Raw genomic sequence first — 22049 nt, 5'->3', positions numbered from 1 at the left:
TATATTGAAGTTTTTAATTTTTTAAGCTTATTAATATTTATGTATTCCATGAATGCAAGAGATAGAGAGAGAGAGGGTACCATAACAGGTTCTTGTCATTTTTGTTTTTGCTGTTTAGTGATTTATCTAGAGGCTAGCATATAAATTTTTAACTTATCACTATCTACCTTAATATAACATTGTACTGCTTCATGTAGGATGCATAATTTTTAGCGCACACGCTTATGTCCTGTGTACTGAGGAAGGCCTCAGACCTGAGCCAGTCACCTCCCAATGTGGATAAGCATTGCATTTTACCACCTCACCACTGTCTGGCCTTTACAGTTTATAGAATTCTAATTTTACTTTTTTAGCCCTTTCATTTTAAAGTTATAGTTATATTGTCTTCTGTCTTCTATTTTTATTTCTGGTAAGAAGCCAGTAATACTTCTTATTTTTATTTTTTTGTATGCACTGTATCTTGTTTTGTTCTTTGGTTACATCTTTGATTTTCTCTTTATTTTTGGTTTTTGGAAATTTTATTTGGAAACGTGTCAGATTCGTTTTCTTTTTGTTTACCCTTTTTGGGGTTCACTGAACTTCTTAGAACTATATATTTATATTTTTTAATTAAATTTGGAGAGTTTGGGCAGTTCTTCAGATTTTTTTTTTTCTGTTTCTCCTTCTTTCTTTGTTTCTAGTTACACAAATGGCAGACTTCTCGATATTATCTCATAAGTAACTAAGACTGTATTTATTTATTTAGCCTTTTCCCCTCTAATCTTTATATTAAAATTTTCTGTCTTCAAGTATACAGACCCTTTATTCTGTAGTATCCCATCTGCTTTTAAAATGATCTGGTGACTTCTTTTTCCTATACTGTATTTTTTTTTCAGCTCTAGAAGATCTCTTTGGTTCTTTTTTGTAATTGTCAGTTCTAATTCACATTTGCCTTTATAACCTTAAACATATTTACAGTTGCTATCTTAAAGTTTTTGATCTACTATTTCTCCCGCTCTGTCATTTTTGAGTTAGTTTCTGTTGACTTATTTTTTCCCTTGATGTTATTTTTTATTTTATTTATTTATTTTTTTGGAGAGATTTTCACTGTAGGGCGCGTGCGCTCACCAGACAGACAGAGAGAGACATAGAGACAGAAAGCGAGAAATCACCCTCCAGGGGGGATGGTCACGCCGCAATCCCCTCTCCTCCATTCTCCTCTCGGGATCTTGGGCACGCACGCACACGCGCCCGGCGTGAGTTTTAAGCCACCGGATCCGGGACACGAACCGCGGTCGACTACGTGGGAGTCCAGCGACATAGCCATTACGCTAACTGCTGGTTCCCCCCTTGATTTTATTTTTAAGAGAGATCTTTGCCATAGGGTGTGTGTGCTCACCAGAGAGACAGAGAGAGACTGAGAGACAGAAAGTGAGAAATCACCACCCAGGGGTTATGGCCATGCCGCAGTCTCTTCTCCTCCATTCTCCTCTCAGGATTTTGGGCATATATGCACACACACCTGGCATGAGTTTTAAGTCACTGGATCCTGTACTCAAACTGTGGCCGACTGTATGGGAGTCCAGCAAAGTAACCATTATACCATTTGCTGGTCCCTTCCTTGGTTTTATTTAATCATCAGTAGGTTTTAATTGGATACTGGACGTTTTAAATGTAACATTTTCAGTTGCTTGAATTTTTCTGTCATTCCTTAATGAAAATTGGCTCATTTTCTGGCAGTTAGTTAATTTAAGATTAATTTGATCTTCTAGAAGCCAGTTTTTAAGCTTTGTTGAGGTGGTTCCAGAATAGTCTATCCTCTAGAATTGCTTTAGCTTTACTCTTAAGACATAACACTAGATCTCTACTGAATGTCTCCCTTCTTCATTGAGGATTCTATACTGTGACTGGTTGAAATTTGTATATCACCCAACTCTCAACTCTTGGCAGTTGTTAAGATAATAGCTTCCTAGTAATTTTTCTTTCTTTAATAGTTGTTCTTTTCTGCTCTTTACATGCCCAACCTAGTAATCAGTGATGGGAACTCCTATGCAGATTTCTCAAGCTTTTTCTAGGTGAAACTTCCTCCTCAGTACTGTAAGTTTTTTTTCCCCTTGCCAACAGAAATATCTGAGACTTATATGACTTAACAAGAAAATAGGGACTTACTAACTCACAATTTTGGTGACTAGGAAGTTCAAACACATAGGTTTGGCATCAGGCTTGCCTACAACATGGCCAACAGAAACGCAGAGGAAGGCCTGTGCAGAGAGAGAGAGAGAGCACACTTCTGATGGCTCTCTCTGTTGTGACTGCCAGCTCTTCTGAGAACTAAACCCTTCTCAGGAGAGCTAGAACTCACTGGTCCTTTCCAGGATCATTAATCTGTTCTTTAGACTGTTTTTTCCATAATCCAGTCCCCATGATCTATTATAATCACTATCCATTCGACCATACCATCTATCAACACCAAATTCTAATACATGAAACTTGGAGAGGCAAACCACTATCCTGCATGTACCAGCCTCTTCAAGTTATCTGAACTCTGCTTCCTCACTTTTGCAAGAACCTGAATCTCTTCTTGAATTTTCCCTTCCTCTTGCCACCAAAAAAGAACGATCAGAAGATTATATTGCGTATGTGTGTATGTGTCCATGCACACATGCCTGTGTGTGATTTTCCATTCTCTGGGATCCCAGCCCTGTGCAACACCCTTGTCTAGTATCTAAAAACTGTTGTTAATATATTTTGTCAAATTTTCTAGTGGTTTATGAAAATTAGGTTAGTCTGGTATTAGTTCTTCATCATGACTGGAAGGAGAAATTTTAAAATGTATTGCTTTTCAGTATAAAAATGAAACATTAGGGCCAAAATATGATGATAGAATGCAAACCCTCTAAGATGCCTTGTATAACTGTGCAATCAGAAAAAAGATAAAGCAACAGCAACAGATTATCTTGTAGAGAATAGACCAGAAGAATGCTGGTCACTGAACAGGGACTCGGCTCAGAGGAGTGACTGGGTTGTCTGTGACCCAGTAATTCCAGAAACCTCTCTATTTAGAATCCAATGGAAAGCAATGTCAACATGCATGCCAGGTATTAACATGAAACTGTGATCAGGTAGGGGGAGAAAAGATATAATATCCAGTGGAATTTGGAAAATAACAGAAGCATAAACAGAACTGAAAAGGAAAGAATAACATAAAATGTTGTATTATCAAAGATTGAGAGTTTATTGACAGGCATAAATAGGCAAATAATATATAATCATTTGTCTCATTTTTCTAAGACACTGAAGAATATTTCAGGAAGAATTAAAAGTAATAAAGTATGTATTCATACATTCTTCATAGAATCTGTGCTCTTTCTGTTAAAAAAAATAGTACGTATTACAATATTTACTTATATCTGGTGTGCAGTAAGAGACAGTGGGAAGTTACCAAGGTTGTGACAGGGAAATTTAGCAAGCGCTTGAGTTGGGAAGGCGGCAGTGGAAGTGAGGCCAGCCACATGCTAGGTGTGAGGTTTGGAGTGCCTAGTACACTTTCACGACAGGCCCTAGGAACTTGAGGCAGACAGATGGTCTTTTAGCAAGAGGGTAATGAGAGTAAAGCTTCCTAAGCTGAGGTTTTGAGAGGTAAATTAAGGGCCTTTGAAAGTTGAAGTTTTAAAAGTTTACCTTTTATTTTTTTTCTTTCATGGTGGGAGAAGCATGAATATGTTTGGTAGGAGGAAGAAGTCAGTGGCAAAATAAAGCAAAAGAACAAGAGAGCTAAAAGATAAGAATACGATGTGGAAATTCTAGTAGGTGTAGGAATGACTTGCTGAGGTGGGGAGAAAAGCCAGAAAATGATGAGAGTATTAGATGAGTCATCCGTGTGAGCCTCAGGATGATGGCATGCACAGCACGGAAGAAGTGGCAGTCTGGGTGCCAGAGTCCACGTGGGAAGACTGTCGTGATCCTAACAGAGCAGTGAGGAGTTCTGCTTTCTCTAGACTTAAAAAACCTGGAAAAAGCAGATGGCAGTTGGGGCTAGCAGTTGGAGAGAATGTGTTAGGGAAAAATTTGAGAACACAGGAGAGCATATTTTAAAGAGAACAGTACTTAAGGCTTATAAATCACAATTAAAGAGTTGGGGTAAAAGAAAGTGTGGTTCTAAGGAGGAAGTCCAGAGCTTTGAGGTGATGAAATTATGCAAGAAGATGGACCACAGAGGTTTTAATTTGCCAGTAGAGAAACGACGTTTCCGCTGAACTCTGGTTGGAAGGTTTTCTACAGCCAGAGCAAGCAGAGCATCCAGGGTTGTAGACACTGTGACAATAGCAGCTTGAAACCAGTTGTTATTGCTAGTAATAGACTTCAACAACTTTGAATGCGTATTTACGGAATTTTAAAATCTTGCCTGTATAGAGACAGGGTAAATTAAGATACAAAATAAAGAGGGGAGGTTCTGCTTTATTTGTTGGTTCAAAAAAAGTAAAATGTTTACTAAAACAACAAATAATGAAACGTAAGAACCTAGTGTCTTGGAAGGCATGAATGGATGCAGCTCCATAGATATTGCTGTGATACAGTACATATGAGTAGAGAAATCTAAATATGTGTTACAGATGCAGGGTATTCCCAGGCTTTCTAGGAAAAGGTATAAGAAGAATTGAATAATATATGCTATGTATTCATCAGTTTATTTTAGAGTTTTATTCAGAACATATATATTAAGTACCAGACATGTGTAAGATATTATGTAAGACATTTTTTATATACTGTGATCATTAATTTTTTTTGATCACTAAATACTGATGAGGATGTGGAGCAACTGGAATTCTCATTCATTCTTGATAGGAATGCGAAATGGTACAGCCAGTTTGGAAGACAGCTTGACAGTTTCTTACAAACTAAGCATATTCTTTCCCTTCCAGTGGTCACACTTCTTTGTTGTTTATTTGAATGAGCAAGAACTTACATTCATGGAAAAACTGCACACAAGTGTTTATAGCAGCCTTTTTCATAATTTCCAAAATGTGGAAGCTACAAAGATGTCTTTCAGCAGGTGAATGGATAAAGAAATGGTGGTACATTGAAACAATGGATTATTCAATATTAGAAATGAGTTATGCAGCCATGAAAAGACATGGTTGGAAACATGAAGACATGGCATAGAAACTTAAATGTATATTGGGATCAGCAGTTAGCATATTGGCTATGTCGCTGGAGTCCCATGTAGTTGACCATGGTTCAAGTCCCGGACCCGGTGGCTTAAACACGCCCAGCGCATGTGCAAGCGTGCCCAGATCCCAAAAAAAAACCTCTCTCTATAAAAAAAAAAAAAAAAAAATATATATATATATATATATATATAAAAGTAAGTGAAAAAAAATCTGAAAAGGTTACATAATATATGATTCCAACTCTGTGACATTCTGCAAAAAGCAAAACTGAAAGGCTGGAGGACATAAAAGCTTTGAAAATTGTTATGGACACCAGGGACAAACCAGAAGGAGAGTGGGGAGAGGAGAAGAATGCAGGAAGGGAAATTTGGGGAAAACAAATAGGTAAGATGTTTGTGGGACACAGATATGGTTTATTATTTGTTGATGAAGATGTGTATATTATTCTCAACTGGGCTGGTCTGAGGTGTCTATCATGCTGGGTAAAGTCTCTTTACAATTTAAATGATATATAGTAATTGTATAAATAATAATAAAGTTTTCAAAAGAAAAACCAAAGCAAAACCACAGACTGTAAAAATATAAATTGTTGCCAGGAGTTGGGTGGACAGAGAGGGAAGAATAGGTAGAATGCAGAGGAGTTTTTGGCCTGTGAAACTATTCTGTCTGATAGTGCCAGTGGTGGATCCATGTCATTGTATGTATGTTGTCACTGTGCTTCATTGGTGATGACCAAACGCAACTCAGCCGTGTTCAAGAAAGTGTAAATGATCATTTATTTTCTCGTGTTAAATTTATCATTTGGAGTTTGCACATCTTCCAGCCAGACCCTCCCTTGAACTCTTATGGTCATAATCACTGCATTCCTCGAATGTGCTCTCTCAGAGTTGATCATACCACCGGTGTCCACACCCTGCCTCACTACTCTTTTTGGCAAGGGTCAAGGCCCTTTTTATTATGGCTAGCACAGGCTATCCTGTCCAAGACTTATTTTCCATTTTTTTTCCCACTTTTCCTCATAACTGAACTGTTCAATGAGGATTAGAAACAACCACCAGAAATTTTTGGTTGCCCTCCATTTGGTAGATGGTGTATATTCCTTCCTGGAAACTGATGTTGTTAGAACATCACTTAAGTTGCTTTAACTTCCTACGAAAGTGTCGGACTGAGATATTAAGTAACATTAGTGGACATGTGGGACTACAGCAGAGAACAGGGCGACCAGACTATGAAATGTCTTTTTTAGAGGTTCCTTGATGCTGGTGAAGACAACCCTGCCTTGGACATCTTCCAGCAGGTACTGTTAGCATCAGCTGGTCATGTGGAAAGCGCCCTAGAATCGTACTGACTGTGACACGGAATGAATTCGTCATCCATTTTATAATATGGATAACTGTTGGCATAGGATATAAAGGAGCAATGAGAGTTTAGATTCCAATATATTCGTTAACTATTGACTTCTTACTGCCGCACAACCCCAGGCTAAGGTACAGGGATGGAGGAGGACGACTGTCTTAGTCTGAGCTGCTATAACAGCATACTATGACTGTCTAGCTTACGAACAAAAGAAACTTACTTCTCACTGTTTTGAGGCCTGGGAAGTCCAAGATCAAGGTGCTGGCAGAGTTGGTGTCTGGTGAGGTCTTCTTTCTGAAAGATTGGCTTCTCACTGTAACTTCACATGGGGGAAAGGGGAGAATTCAGATCTCTTCAGCTACTTATCAGGGCACTAACTCATTCATGAGGACTCCACCTTCCTGACCTAATCACCTCCCAAAGGCCTCACCTCTCTAGATCACATTGGGGGTTGGTTTCAACAGTTGAATTTTGGGGAGACAGAAACATTCAGATCATTAGTTATGACCAGGAAAGGCTCACTATTTGAGTTGAAAGTTACAGACATCAAGAACTGAAAAAAGACACCTATGTGTCATAACAGAAGTACAAACAAGCATTGGAAAACTGGGAGTAAAGAAATTTACAGAGCTGGGGCCAGCAGGTGAAGCAGTGGCTGAGGCAGCTGGATTCCCACATGGTCAACTGTGGTTTGAGTCTTAGACCCCGTGGCTTGAAAATCACATTGGGTGCAAGTGTGTGTGTGCCCAAAATCCCAGAGGAGAAAGGATTGTGGCAGGGTCATCTCCCCTCAGGGGTGATTTATCACTTTTCCTCTCTCTGTCTCTCTCCTCTTGAGCAAGTGCATGCACCCCATGGCCAAAGCTTAAAAAAAGAAAAAGAAAAGAAATTGACAGGGAACGTGGAAAGGCCTTTTCAGAGGAAAATGACTGCGGTCAGGCCATGTTAGATAGGTAGTATTTCAGCTGCCAGAGGCAACATGAGCAAAGATAGTGAAATGTAGACTAGATTGACAGATGTGCCTACATGCTGGGGCATTCAGGCATTCTTTTATTATATTTGTCGAGCATCTCTTTCCTAGGTACTGAGCTATAGGTAAAGATCAAAGAATTGATAAGGATTAGATGAGATAATGTTTGTAAAATATTCCAATTAGGACTCTCATGTCTAGTAAAGGACACAAGTAAATAACTCATTGTGGTAATAAATGCTAGGAAGGCACAGGAAAGTGTGTGGTGTGGCACTCTCCGCTGAGAGCGTTGTGCATGGCTTCATCAAAGAGGTATTTGAACAGGCTGTATGCATGGCTTCATCAAAGAGGTATTTGAACAGGCTGATGGGGAAGTGTGAATGTGTAAGTCACAGGGAAGCTGAGAAAAATTCTTAAGATTTGAAAATGATGGAACCTCTCTAGTCTGTGTGGGTGAGGGTGATGGGGGTGTAGTAAGCAAGAAAAGAATAACCATAAATGTTTGTAGATAAAGACACACAAAAACATGGGAAGCTGAGAAAAATTCTTAAGATTTGAAAATGATGGAACCTCTCTAGTCTGTGTGGGTGAGGGTGATGGGGGTGTAGTAAGCAAGAAGAATAACCATTAAATGTTTGTAGATCTTTAAAGACACACACAAAAAAACATGTGTCACCCCAACTCACTTTTGCCTGATTTTAAATGTATCTTTTCCACTGAGAAAAGGCATAGAGACCTTCTGTGTTCAGTTCTACGTCAAGTCAGATGTTAAACAACTTTGCACGAAAGCTTCTGCAGCAGCCGTTCTCTGTGTTTTCTTCTTTCCAGAGGACGTTGAGAGTCAGCAGAGATTAAGAGGCAGAGAAAAACTCTTCAAAAACCCAGTTGCCTTTCCCGTCCTCACATGGGATGTGTCACATAGTGGTAGACATTTAACTAGACATGACTGGGTCTTTTAAAAGTAAGAGCCTTACTGGTATTGATGGACATGTTTTTGTCATGAGCTCAGTGCTGTAAAGTGTGTGTCTTTCTGTATCTTCTTCCAGACTGAGCACATGCCTTTGCAGACTCAGTTCAAAGAGAGAGAAGTTGGCAGTCTTCAGCACTCTGTAAGTAACATGATTACGTTGTGGGCATCAGTCCAGATGGCATTGGTAGACACCATGCTTATTAAAGTATCGTTTGCTTTCCATAAGAGTTCATTTTATTCATATCTCCCCTATTTGAATGCCTGTATTATGATTTGGTAAAGTCTGTGAACTCGCTTACTCTTAGAAATAATCTAAGATTGACTTCTCAGTAACATTAGAATAATAGAATTTATGAAACTCATAACTAAGTAGAGGGTCTATTCCAGAGACCACAAAGCATCATGGGGGACTCATTTTATAGTGTCAGCTGTGGCCCAAGATAAAGCCAGTAAGTAAAGTCAAGACAAGAAGATACTCTTTTTTTGAGGGGGAGAGGTTTTTGCTATAGGATGCGTACGCTCGCCAGACAGAGACAGAGAGACAGAAAGCGAGAAATCACCCCCCAGGGGGGATGGCCACGCCGCAATCCCTTCACCTCCCTTCTCCTCTCAGGATCTTGAGCACGCACACACACGTGCCTGGCACGAGTTTAACCCGCTGGGTCCGGGACTTGAACCGCGGTCGACTATGTGGGAGTCCAGCGACAGCCATTACGCTAACTGCTGGTCCCAAGACAAGAAAGTACTCTTGGCAGTGTTTCTTATTCCCAGTTTTGTCTGGTGTCTGATCGAATATCAGTTCATTTTGCTATGTCCTTCCCATAATTCCCCAGTACTGAATCTTGAGGATTCTTTTTGTTTTGTTGTTTATTTGATTTAAATGTCTCTATATTTATCTGTTTCATATATTCAGTCCAAACTTGCCATCTTTGAGAGACTGCTAAATTTCACAGCAATGTTCTTCAGCTTACCTTAGCCAAATTTCAAAACCTAAAACTGATCAGAATTTCCATTAGTCATAATTTTGTATTTAGGAGCTGCCACTATTATTCAGGTATTGCAAATAGCAAGTGACTGCAACATGACTGTTGAACTTTGCTTGGCCTTCCACTATCTCATGGGGTAATGAATCAAGGACATAGACCAAATAATTTTTTTTTCTTGCCTGTTTTTACCAATGTGCTAGAAACAAGCAAACATCTATTCTACTAATGTAAACAATGTTTGAATTTTTAGAATGGCCTAAATAGCAGGAGGTTTGACTATGAAGATGAGAATCCAGTGGAGGAAGATGGGATTCAGCAGATGTACCCCCTTTACAATCAGATGTGTTACCCAGACCGGAGCCCTGGCAAACATCAAAACCACGACCCTGCAAGTGTCTACATCAACCCACAAGAACATTATGTGTGATTTTTCTCTTTTTCCAATGGATATTCTAACAAATGTTTATTGTTCAATTGGGGAGAGACACTGAGGCCAATAGTATTTTATTCTCTCTCATATAAAACAATCCCAATCTAAGTGATTGGAAATCTTGAATGACGTGGAGCCAGAAGTGAATTTCTTTCCTCCGGGTGGTTTCTTAACCACCAGCTGTGTTTGTGAACTTGGATATTGCTTCGTGTGTCTCTAAGACGATGGTGTTTAACTACTCACATTTGGCCCATGATGGCATGTTCTTTCAAAAGCACAACATCTGCCTACAGTGACTACAGTGGTTCTCCAGAAAGACAGATGCAGCTATAGTATTGACCTTGTTAGGTCTCAGACAGGCCAGCCTTTGAATTCATCTGTAATTCAAACAGGCAAAAAATGTATTCAGAATCCATTTCACTAATTATTTAGCTGGGGTTTGGATTTCCCTCATAAGCTTAATATAGTTGTAATACCTGAGTGCCAACAGAGGCCTGAGGAAAGAAGCACAATTTGCTCTTTACCCAAAAAACAGCAAGAGGCAGTTTAAATCTCAAGCCTGTTGGTTGTTTTTAAACAGTTGTGTTGCATTAAGATGTGTTCCTTCCTGAGCACTGATGCCTTGGGGGGGTCCATTATTTCTCACTGTTACCTGCCTGCTCTTGACTTGCTGTGTATAATAAAGGTTCTTCTCTGGCTCAGTCATTGTTCCCACAGTCTTCTGCACTGTCCTAGCCAGATGAGCCTGTTTTCCACCTATTACATTCTAAAAGTTTTTCGCTTTGTTCTTCTTTTCTCTGGTTTGTACATGGCAAGCTCAGCTTTCACTTCTGAAATTTCTTTCAAACTAATCCCGTCTACACAGGTTTCAGCTACCCTTCTGCATTCTTCAGACTACTTGTGATCCGTGTTTCACCCACCTCAGAAAAGCATGCTGAGACATTACCGTGAAATAAGAGCACTGATGCCTTGGGGGGTCCATTATTTCTCACTGTTACCTGCCTGCTCTTGACTTGCTGTGTATAATAAAGGTTCTTCTCTGGCTCAGTCATTGTTCCCACAGTCTTCTGCACTGTCCTAGCCAGATGAGCCTGTTTTCCACCTATTACATTCTAAAAGTTTTTCGCTTTGTTCTTCTTTTCTCTGGTTTGTACATGGCAAGCTCAGCTTTCACTTCTGAAATTTCTTTCAAACTAATCCCGTCTACACAGGTTTCAGCTACCCTTCTGCATTCTTCAGACTACTTGTGATCCGTGTTTCACCCACCTCAGAAAAGCATGCTGAGACATTACCGTGAAATAACTCTCACTCTGAAAAAAGTTGACACACACACACACACCAAGCCACTTCAATATGGCATGTGTGCTAAACCCATATGTCCTTTTCCCATCCTTTCTTACTTTATCTGGTCATCAAGAGTAAAGAGATGCTAAAAAGCATTAATATAATGACTTCTCTTGCCAGGGTATCCTGCAGCACTTCCGTATCTGTGAATGGCTAGCCTTGAGTTTTCTCATCTTCTGCCAACTCTTCCTCCCTGAGATTGATGGTGTAATTACAGCGGGGGAAGCAGACGGGATGCAGATACATGTGCAGATGTCCATCACTCTCCCTCACATCTTAAAGAAAGCATTGTTTTGCTGTATGTTCTGGAGGGTTAGAGGTGTGTCGCAGGTATAAAAAAATATACATAGCAGTCTTACAGTAGGAAACAGTGCCATAACCACTAAAATTAGTGTACATTTCCAACCTAAGCTTTGAAGGAAAAAATGTTAATACAGACTTCTAATGAGATAGCAGAGATATACTTTATGATTCATCTTGTGCTGACCTCAGCTCTTGTTTATGCATTTGTCTCCTGTTTCAGTTGCCATGCTTTTGTTGGTTGCAATGTCTTGTCATGCAAATTTTTCAGGTCAGTCCAAAGTCGCAATATGCTCACTTTTTATTACCCAGAAGTCCAAGAACTCTGGAAGAATGGATGCTTAAATTCCAGCTAGGTAATTAGCAATTTAAAGGCTGTAACTATATAGGCTCAGAGGGTAAATTCCAAGAACCCTCATTGCTGTGTCAACTGTGCTACCTCAGAGTTAGTTACTGCTCTTTGTACCAACTTCACTACTTGAATACCACCACTAAGTTCATGAAACTGAAGGTGTGGGAATCCTTACAGTTGTTCCCAGTAAGAGGATGTCTGTGATCAGAACTCCTTAGAATTCTCCTTGACAGGGAAATATTTCATAAATACTGACTGTTATGGAAGCAATAAGGTTGAATAGGTTGTGCATCACTTCCTTAGGAAGGTTTTAAAATGCCTTACATGTTAGGGACAGTTTTTATGGTCCTGCTGGTAAGCAGTTGGTTAATTAGCTTCACAAAAGCATACCATGGACCCAGGGGTGTAGAGATGTCTTCATCTGCAGTAGAGAAAGGGATTTGGAAGCACCTGGTCTTAGGAACCCCTTGGCCTCTCTTTACTGCCCTCCCTACCACAAAGAACCCATTGTCTACTTTTTAACATCCTTGGTGTAGTTATTGAAGAGAAACTTCAGGATGGAGACACCTCTCTCACAGCCAGTGAGATATCCTCTTTGCCTTTCTGTCGCTTATGATAATTTCTTTAATACACTGGTGGATTTTATAGCTGTTGGTCCTTACAGGGCTCACATAAGCTCTGTAATGGCTGATTCTCTCAAATGTCCTCTTTGAAATTGAGTTAAATAGGACCATTAAAGGGGTTTGCTCAATCAACCTCTTCAAACAAAAAGTGCTATCCAAAACTACCCTGTTGGTCTCTAAATTTGGAACATAGACTACTTGAGGGTGCCATTTAAATTTGGAAGTTAGACACTTAGAGGTCAGTGAATGAGATTTAGGAATATGAGCCACAGCTGATATCAGATACTCTTCCCATAAGTTGTTTACTAAAACGCAGTGAAACAGAAATAAATTCTCAGAGTGCTTTATCCATTTAATGGCTGCAGCTTTTTGCACTGCAAAGGGGACAGAGTTTACATGCCCACCTTGAAGTCACAGCCTTTCCTGCCTACTCAGCCCAGCGCCCCAGATTGTGCAACCTCGCCACAGTACAGAAAGGAAGCATCTGCACCATTAGGAAATTGGCCTGGCATCATGGAATAAGAATCTTCAGTATCAGTGGTTTATTTTCTTTTCTGTAAGGCTTCTCCCTATCTTATATGTTCTAAATTTGAAGAAATTCATGCACTTTGGGGCACAAAATATAAAATTCTTACCTGTGCTAAGCTTCTCTATAGTATGCGCATAGTAGTTACTGAAGTATGTTGGAAACAGAATGAACTGGTTTCCTCATTAATTATGGCCTTGTATCCTCCTCCTTGATATACTAAGTGTCCCTTCATATAGTCTGAAGTTCACCTTTTGTTTTTTATTGTTCATTCTTTCCCTGTGCTGTGCTGGTTTCCCAGTGCGCTTCCTTTTATTCAGTAGAGTCTTCCTTCAAGCCATTGATTCTCCGGGGTAGAGAAGGTAGACCATTGTGTCAAGAACCAAAAGGGCAGGCTCTACTCCTGGCTTTCCCCCGTCTAGTCACGGAAACAGGCCAGTGACTTAGCCTGTTTGGAGTATCACTTGCCCCCATCCAAAAAACACAGATTATAATACCTTCCTTGTCAGCCTTTCAGAATGGTGGTGAAAGTTAGAAAGATAATAATGGATGGGAAACTGTAAATTCTATTTAAATGGAGAAATGACTCTGATTTCTAGCACTTTTGCTAGCATTAGAATACCATGGTATCCTCAGGGAGAACCAAGTAACAACATAAAAATTTCAGTTTGACTTAATTCTAGTATAACCAACTGCAAATGGGAGAGATTCCTTTTACTACAATAAATATTTATCTGTCATGTGAAAAGCTTGAGGTCTGAATCTTAGGCTTTTAAGCCTTACCCAGAATTGAAAATGCCTGTTGCTGTAACCAGCAGTTGTTCTTCTTGTACAAATTATTAGTAGCAGATAACATTATTGGGTGTATAGTAGGAGCTGGGAGAAAGCACTTTCTATGAATCATTGCATTGAATAGGATCTGGCTCCTGTTTTGTCCAGTGGTGATGGACATGCTCACACTCCCACACTGCACAGTCATAGGGCACGCTAATTCTTGGTCAGTTGTAGCTTCTTCCAAATCCACTTTTAGGAAGTTGTGTTAAGGATTTTAGTTTTCCTGTTTTTTTTATTTTTTATTTTTTGTTTTGTTTTTTTTAATCGAGGGATAAGAGGGCACACAGAAGAAAAATATTTTAAAAATCTATTAAGATGAAAGCAAGTGCATATGCACATTTTACTTAGTTTTTGACCTTCTCTAAATGCTCAAAAGGACATAGCTATTAGATTAACTATAGCTACAAAAGCAACCAACCAAATACTACCTCTCCATCCCAATCGGTTCAGGTTTAGTGGCCACAAACTTTTCCCTAACGCTTCTTCCTCAGCTTAGTTTTTCAATGTACTTGTTGCTCTGTTCATTTCATCTTTATTGAAATCCGAAGGGTGGTGACACATACAGTGACACATAACGGTGGACAGCCGGAAAGGAAACTGGCTTTGATAGAAAGTCAGAAGAATAGGAAGGGTACAGAGAAGAAATGTCACCCTCGCTGAGGCCCAGCTCTGGGCTTCCCTTGTTCCTGTTTAACTCATAAGACCCTTCTTTCATCCTGGGATCCTTCACAGACCTCACAGCAGGACCAAAGACTTTCATCCTTGTTAAACTAGAAACTGCTATTTGCAAGTGCATTCAATTGTAGACCATTATGGCTAGATTAATCTTGTTACATCTATAAAGTAGTTGGGTTTCCTCTATTTAAAACAAAAACCAAGCTGTCCTTGGCTAGTTTGGAAACTCAGACCTATGAGGTTGTATTGGTAGCCTTCAGTAGATGGAAGTGTATAAGGGCCATAGTCCTTCCCACCAGCCTCACCAGGTGATCCTTTACACTGAAATCAGGTCGTGGGCCGAGTACTGAGTCATGCATGTCTATCAGCAAGCAGGTACCGGAACATCATGCAGATTGTTTGTAAGATTAGAAAAGTCCCAACTCCGTACCTTTACACAGCCCAACAATGTACTACCTAAAAGGGAATCCAACAGTACACTCCTGGGATGGTCAGGTAACCCAATTCTTGGTTTTCACAGAATGAGCTAGGAATCTTAGGGCTATTGGACTTACACACTATTCATGGAAGGACTGGAATGCTCTACAATATTTGAGCCAATCCACACAGCTTTAATATAACTCATTTGACTATTGAAATTGCTTAGTCCGTGGTATTGAGCTACAAGTTACATTTTTATAGTAGTAGCCTCTTAAGTGACTAGAGTTTTCAGATGCTAACTAACAGCCCCTGGAGGGTGAATTATCTATTATTCACATGTTAACCAATCACTCCCAGGGTTTCTATTAAGACTGATTAAGATGTATCAACTTCATTTAAAGAAATTGTATCATAAGTAACACAATCGAAAGATTTCTCAGGTCATCACTCTCACACTAGGATAGGATAGAGCTAGTTACTGCTCTAAAGTCACCAGCATGCTAAATAGGATCGCAGTAGGATTTATCTTTAGTGACAACCTTTTCTTTGCGTGTGTTGCATGCATGTGTGTGGGTATGGGTGTGTAAAAGAGGGAGAAATGTTTACTTAAACTTGGCAACTCAAAAAAAGATTTGCTATTCTCCTTTACAAGAGAGCTCCATACCTGCAGGTATTTCAGTAGCTCAGACACATTTTCTTACAGTTGCTTTTTAACTTTGGTTCTGCACAGGTTGGAAGCAGGAACAGTGGCCATATTGACTCTACCAGCCTAAATATTTAAAATGTTAGTTTTATTTCTATTGTATCTGATGATTGAGTTAGTTATCCTCCTCTACTGACGTTTCAGCTTGGTTGCAGAAGTTCGAAGGTGAGTAGACTAGAATAAAAGATAATGTCAAAAATTCAGATCATGATGTAGAAGTTCCCCCTGACTCTCAGGGAAAAGGGAAACTACCAGACAGAAACATTCTCCATCCACTGGTTTTGAATAAATTGATTTTGTTGATCAATGCTTCAGCCTGTTCCAGAGTTGGAGAGCTAAGGCTGTGAGATTATGTTCAAGGACATACCTCTCAAAAATCAGTATTCGTTAGATTCTCTGTCCTCTCGCTGTAAGAGTTAGGGTTATGTGCCTGAGTTCCAAAGGAAAGATGTTATGAATATTATTGCCATATGTGTTTAAGGAGAAGAACATGTTTACAGTTTGAACATGGGTAGAGTCCTGTCTGAAATGCTTTCATTCTACATCTGTGTTCTTTAGAGCTGCCACCAGCACACGATTTATACAGAAGTCTGTCACTTGGACCCAAGGAGATACAGTCTTGGACTGAAAATTCTTTTTAGATTATAACAGCCATCCCAAACAATATTCAATAAATAAAAGCCAGCTTTCTGAGATAGTTCTGTCTTTTGCTGGGTGACTGGGCAGTTGCCCTCTTGTGGTTTTCCACGGTACTACCGTTTAATGTTCCTGTAATCACGTCCCCTATGGCCCAGTGGGATCCTTGCCATTGTGACCTAAACTGGTTGTGTTTATTATCATGGCACGGGATTTAACTGTGAAAGTCGATTAGAAAAGACCTTGAGGGAAAGGCTCCCTGGAAACCCAGAACATCAGATTTGCTACACTAGCTTAGAACTGTGGCCTGTCGTACTACAGATGTTCTGACAGCCATGATGAGATGTTTTATGTGTCGTCCTCCAGAGATTAATTTCCCTTAATAACTCACAGTGGATCCCTTAAGTTGTGCACCATTTTCCAAGTGAATGGACACCATGGTTCAATTTTTTCATGACTCTTTCCAGTAATGACCAGCATTTTTAAAATCTCTCCTAGCCTAATCAGGCCAAATTAAATTCCTCTCTCAAGTTTTTCTGATGGCTCAGTGTCCATTACTTTTTTTTTGGAGAGGTTTTTGCTATAGGTCACGTGCGCTCACCAGACAGACAGACAGACAGACAGACAGACAGACAGACAGACAGACAGACAGACAGACAGACAGACAGACAGACAGACAGACAGACATAGAGATAGAAAGTGAGAAATCGCCTCCCCACCCAGGGGGGATGGCCACGCCACAATCCCTTCTCCTCCATTCTCCTCTCGGGATCTTGGGCACGTACGCACACGCACCCGGCATGAGTTTAAGCTACCAGGTCCAGGACGCAAACCATGGTCGACTACGTGGGAGTCCAGCGACGTAGCCATTACGCTAACTGCTGGTCCCAGTGTCCATTACATTTTAAACTCGATATGTAAGTACTATGTCCTAAATGTGTAAGTTTGTCCTTGCCAACTAGGGCTCAATTGCGCCTCTGCTTTTTTCACGTGGCCTTACGAGAACTTACATATCCATCAGCTGAGCATTTTAATACCCAGACGAGTGTTTGTCATCTTAGGTTTCATTATATACTTGAATTTCCAAGTCCTTTTAAAAAAAGAAAAAAAAAACAGTTAAGTAGCTTGTATTGCTGCTGGATTCCTGGATTATACCACTTGTCTGTGCATAAAAGTTTCTGTTTATCCTCTATCTTCTGTGTCTATTTCTGAACCAATACTTTAAAACATAACATCTGCTCCAGCCTGTTCACTCTCCATGTGGTCTTAACCTCGTAACTTCTCATATTCATCCCTGGGAATTAGTGTTCTCTACCTCACTGGAGTTTTGGTGATGGGGGGAATGAAATGTGTAAGGGTTATCTTCAAGAGCGGGCCTTCTTTTAAAGTGATTTTATCAAAGTCCCTTGACCTAGAAATTAGACACTGTATAGCTATTCTTTCTTTCCTATTTTGTTTTGTTATTTTTAGATCTGAAAAGTGATCTCTGTCTGAAAAGAATTCAGTCTGGTTTTAACTTTCTCCACTTAGCCCTATTCACACTGAAATCTCTTCTTTATCCATATTCTGATTTTTTCCCCCTTTTTTCTTTTTACTTACATACTTTTACTGCTATCATGAAATGAATCGATGTTCTCCATAAAGAGACATCTGGCTCGTTCTACAAGAACCTAATGAGGTCTCACTCTGGCCCTGTCAAGATGTCACCATGTGCCTTGGACCCCCTGTGTACATGGAGGTTAATTTTGCTGTTACACCGAGGTGATGTGAGTCCTGACTAATAAGCAATGAAGAGCATTTTGCAGATATTCCATGTTATGTAATGGTAGGATAACCTGGAGAGTCTTTGAGTAAAAATATGCTCTCGTGTAGCGTAATTCAGAATACTAATCCATCTATTGTTTTCAAAATAAATGTTTTACTAACTTCTTTTTTTTTGTGGTGAAAACTAGTTTCTAGGCATTTGAACTATTTTTATCTTGGTATATATAGGAAATGATTGATAGTATATATTTTTTGCTTATCCAAAAATACACACATTGTATTTTTAAGTGTTAAAACTGAAAGGGTTATTTAACAGTATAGTGGGATAGGGAGAAGGATTCTAGCTCAAATGTTAAAAATATAGAAATGTAAAAAATTAACTTTGAATTCAAGATGGTATTATACATATTAGATGTTAATGTGATTGTTTTTAGATACTCTTTATTTTTAAGTTACCAGAAATTGTCTTTTATTTTTGCAGTTTTGAACTATATAGTTCTTTACATGTTTTGAATAAAGTTTTTATCAGTTAAGTTTTTTCATTTACATTGTAATCAATGAATCAATTATTAAAATGTATATCAAATAACCTAATTATAGGACTGTGAAATTCAAGATTTAAAAAATATCTTTTATGTCAACTGTAAGTTTCTCTACTGGAGTCTTTTTTTATAAAAGATTTCTTTAAAAAGTAAAAACAGTGGCCTTACATGTAAAGCAGTATTGAAAATTTTTTAAAAATGTGATCAGTTGTATATCATTTTTTCTACTTAAACAATTGTTCTTTATTCCTAATTAATCCTTATGAATTAAAATGTCCTTTTATGACATCATATTGGTGCTAAATGGTCACTAAATGTTCTTATTTATAAGAAGGGGGGAAAGTTGGTATCTCAGATGAATTCCTGACCTTAATTTTAGAAATGATTTACTGATCTCTGAAATCCTAAAGTGTAGGAATCAAAATAATATTTTATTGGCATACCATAAAATTCACACTTATAAACTGTTAAATTCATCAGAGTTGTATAACCATCACCATAATCTGTTTTAAAATATTGTCATCACCCAGACACACCCATGCACACTCACAGTCACTTCCCACACACCCCTCCCTCCAGTCTCTGGGGACCACCTCTCTGCTTGCTGGGGACTTGCCCTTTCCGGACAGTTATGTAAATGGAAGCCTGCGGTGTGTGGTCCTTTGTGACTGACTGCTTTCACTTACCACAGTGATTGCAAACTCCATCCATGGCTTAGCATGTATCATTTCTTTATATTGCCAGATATAAATACAATATTCTATTGTATGGATATGCCACATTTTATCCATTCATTAGTTAATGGACATTTGGATTGTTTGCACTTTATGGGAATAATTATGAATTATTATGAATAATTCTGCTGTGAACATTCTTGATGTCTTTGTGTGAACATATTTTAATTTTTTTGCATATATACCTAAGATTGGAATTGCTGGGCCATGTGCCAATTCTGTGGTTTAACTTTTTCTTTTTTAAGTTTATTTATTTCCTGAGGGCAAGAGAAAAAGGTACGGATTTCTGTGGTTTAACTTTTTCTTTTTTAAGTTTGTTTATTTATTTCCTGAGGGCAAAAGAAAAAGATACGGACCCCCTACCTGGTTTTGCCATGCCATGATTTCCCCCCAAGTCAGGATCAAAGGCATGCCCACGCCCAGTGTGTTCAGACCAACCTGGAATCTGAACCCCAGGTCTTCCCATACGGTTCTAGCATTGTGCAGTGGCGCCCTGCCTCATATGCCACTACCGCTGAGCCCATTGTTCGGTTTTTTGACAAACTATGAAACTGTATTCCAAAGCTGCTGCACCATTTGTTATTCCCATCAACAGCACATGAGGCTTCTGACTTCCTCATACCTCCACCAATAATAACTACTATCTGTCTTTTTTATGATAGCCATCACAGTAAGTGTGAAGTGGTATCTCATTGTGTTTTTAATTTAACTATGCTTGGTAGCTGAAGATTTTTGTTTTCTCCAATCCTGTAAGATGGTAAGCCATTCTTAGATCATGGGCCACATGAAAACAGGAGATAGGCTAGACTTGACCCACAGCTAGCCAACCTCGAGGACCGAATTAATAAATATGTTAACCTAGAGTATAGAATTAGTAAACAAATACATTAAACCAGGTTGCTTGTTCAGCTTGCTGAGTACAAGAAAACCTAGACTTGTGTCATTGGCTGATTTCCATGGGGTACACAGTCCCCATAGTACAATGGCCAATTCTAAGCCAGCGTGATGCCGCGAACCTGACAATGGGGATGGATGTGCACAATCAGCACTTGGAAGCTGGGGCTGCTGACTAGCACGTCATGGATGTAAATGACCGTTAGCCCTGCACAAGGTGTAGTGTCCAGTAACCTACAGCACCCTCTTAGCACTGGCCGCCTCCAGTCCTACAAGCATCCAGCAGGAGGGAAAAGGTTTGGCTCCTTCCATTGTATTATTAGATTTCCCAAAGCCATGGCCTTTTCTGCCTTCATTACTCCGGAATTATAGCCACATTTCTGCAAGGTTAAAATAAGTACCTAAACATTCACACTCAAACACATGCACACACAAAGCCAGTGCAATCAAGTTAAAGCTACAAAAGGGAACATGTTCTGATGCATCCAGAAACTTCCTAGAAAATCTGTTAGGTGTGTGTTGGATAGGTGGGAAACAGCCACATAGGCACAAGAACAGACATGCCCCCACACAGATACACACATAGATGGTTTGTACAACAGCTTAAAAGTGAGTTAAAAAAAAAAAAAAGGAAAATTTGTCTCGGTGATTTGATAAGCAATATGCCATCAGATATTTTACCTGTCAGTTTCTTCTCCCCAGACGTTCCAGGAAAAGCTTCAACTCTAGGTTTCTGTTTCCGCCGAAACAGCACTATACAAGGAAAAAAATTCCCTTTCTATATATGAAATTGCTGCAAGAAAGCTCTAGAGAAATTAGATGGGGAATCATGCAGAAAATAAGCAGTTCATATCTCAGCCTCTAAATAACCCTTTGAAATTTTGGTCTAATATGTTTCTAGATTGTCATTAGTTCACTCATATTTAAGAATAACTGAGCCTTCTTATCCAAAGTCTACTGGGTTCTTCATTCCATTTCTGCATCTTGCCCTTTCTGCTGGTGGTAAAGCCCGACGGTCAAGGGGGACTGAGGCTTTTGACCTCTACTTGTCAAGTCAAAGTAAAGAAAGAAGCAGTTTTGCTGAACAGAAGTTGTCATGTTTCCTTGTTCAGTGTGGCAAGGAGTGGATTTATTTATTTATTTTTGGAGATGTTTTCGCTATAGGGCATGTGTGCTCTCCAGAAAGAGAGAGACAGACAGAAAGCGAGAAATCACCCCCTAGGGGGGATGGCCATGCCACACTCCCCTCTCCTCCATTAGCCTCTCGGGATCTTGGTCACGCACGCACACATGCCCGGCATGAGTTTAAGCCACCGGGTGTGGGACTCGCTCTGCAGTCAGCTACAGGGGAGTCCAGCGACATAGCCATTACTCCATATGCTGGTCCCAGGAGTGGATTTATTAATTTGGGGGAGAGATACTGATATCCTAATCAGATTATCCAAACCTGAAATTTCCCCAGTAGGAATGTTCAGGACAAAAGGATTTGAATAGCTTATGGCTTCTCTGTGAACTCTCCTTTTCTTGGCAAAAACAAATAAGCAAACAAAACCCTAAAATGCGAAGGACATTGTAGCACCTGTGTTCCCTATTCTACAGGGGCCAGACTTCCTGGATTTCCTGGATTTCCTGGCACAGACATGCCTTCTCCAAAGGAGCCTTGTTATCCAAAAAGAGTACCTCATAGGAAGCATGTGAGGCTGGACATCCCCATGCTGGGCTCAACACCAGGGTGTATGCCCTCTACCCTAATCCAGAACAGCACCACTTGTGAAGTAGTGTGGCATGAAGGCAGGGCCTGAACAATGTGGCATTGGTGTGTGTGGGTCAGTCTTGCTTT

At 39.6% G+C, this 22049-nt stretch overlaps 1 protein-coding gene across 1 annotated transcript in view; it reads left to right on the top strand.

Moving 5' to 3' along the window:
* NECTIN3 (nectin cell adhesion molecule 3) overlaps positions 1-10637 on the top strand; it is a 148548-nt gene extending 137911 nt beyond the window's left edge. Inside the window, exons 8-9 of the mRNA XM_006155149.2 lie at positions 8523-8585; positions 9683-10637. Of these exons, the coding sequence (XP_006155211.1) occupies positions 8523-8585; positions 9683-9859 (240 nt within the window). The 3' untranslated portion in view covers positions 9860-10637. The remainder of the gene's footprint in view (positions 1-8522; positions 8586-9682) is intronic.
* Positions 10638-22049: the final 11412 nt, after the last annotated feature.

The sequence above is a fragment of the Tupaia chinensis genome, unplaced genomic scaffold, assembly GCF_000334495.1.
Source record: "Tupaia chinensis unplaced genomic scaffold, TupChi_1.0 Scaffold000437_1, whole genome shotgun sequence".
In the NCBI taxonomy this organism is placed as follows: Eukaryota; Metazoa; Chordata; class Mammalia; order Scandentia; family Tupaiidae; genus Tupaia; species Tupaia belangeri.
The sequence above is the reverse complement of the archived record's forward strand: the minus strand, read 5'-3'. Positions and strand labels throughout refer to the sequence as shown.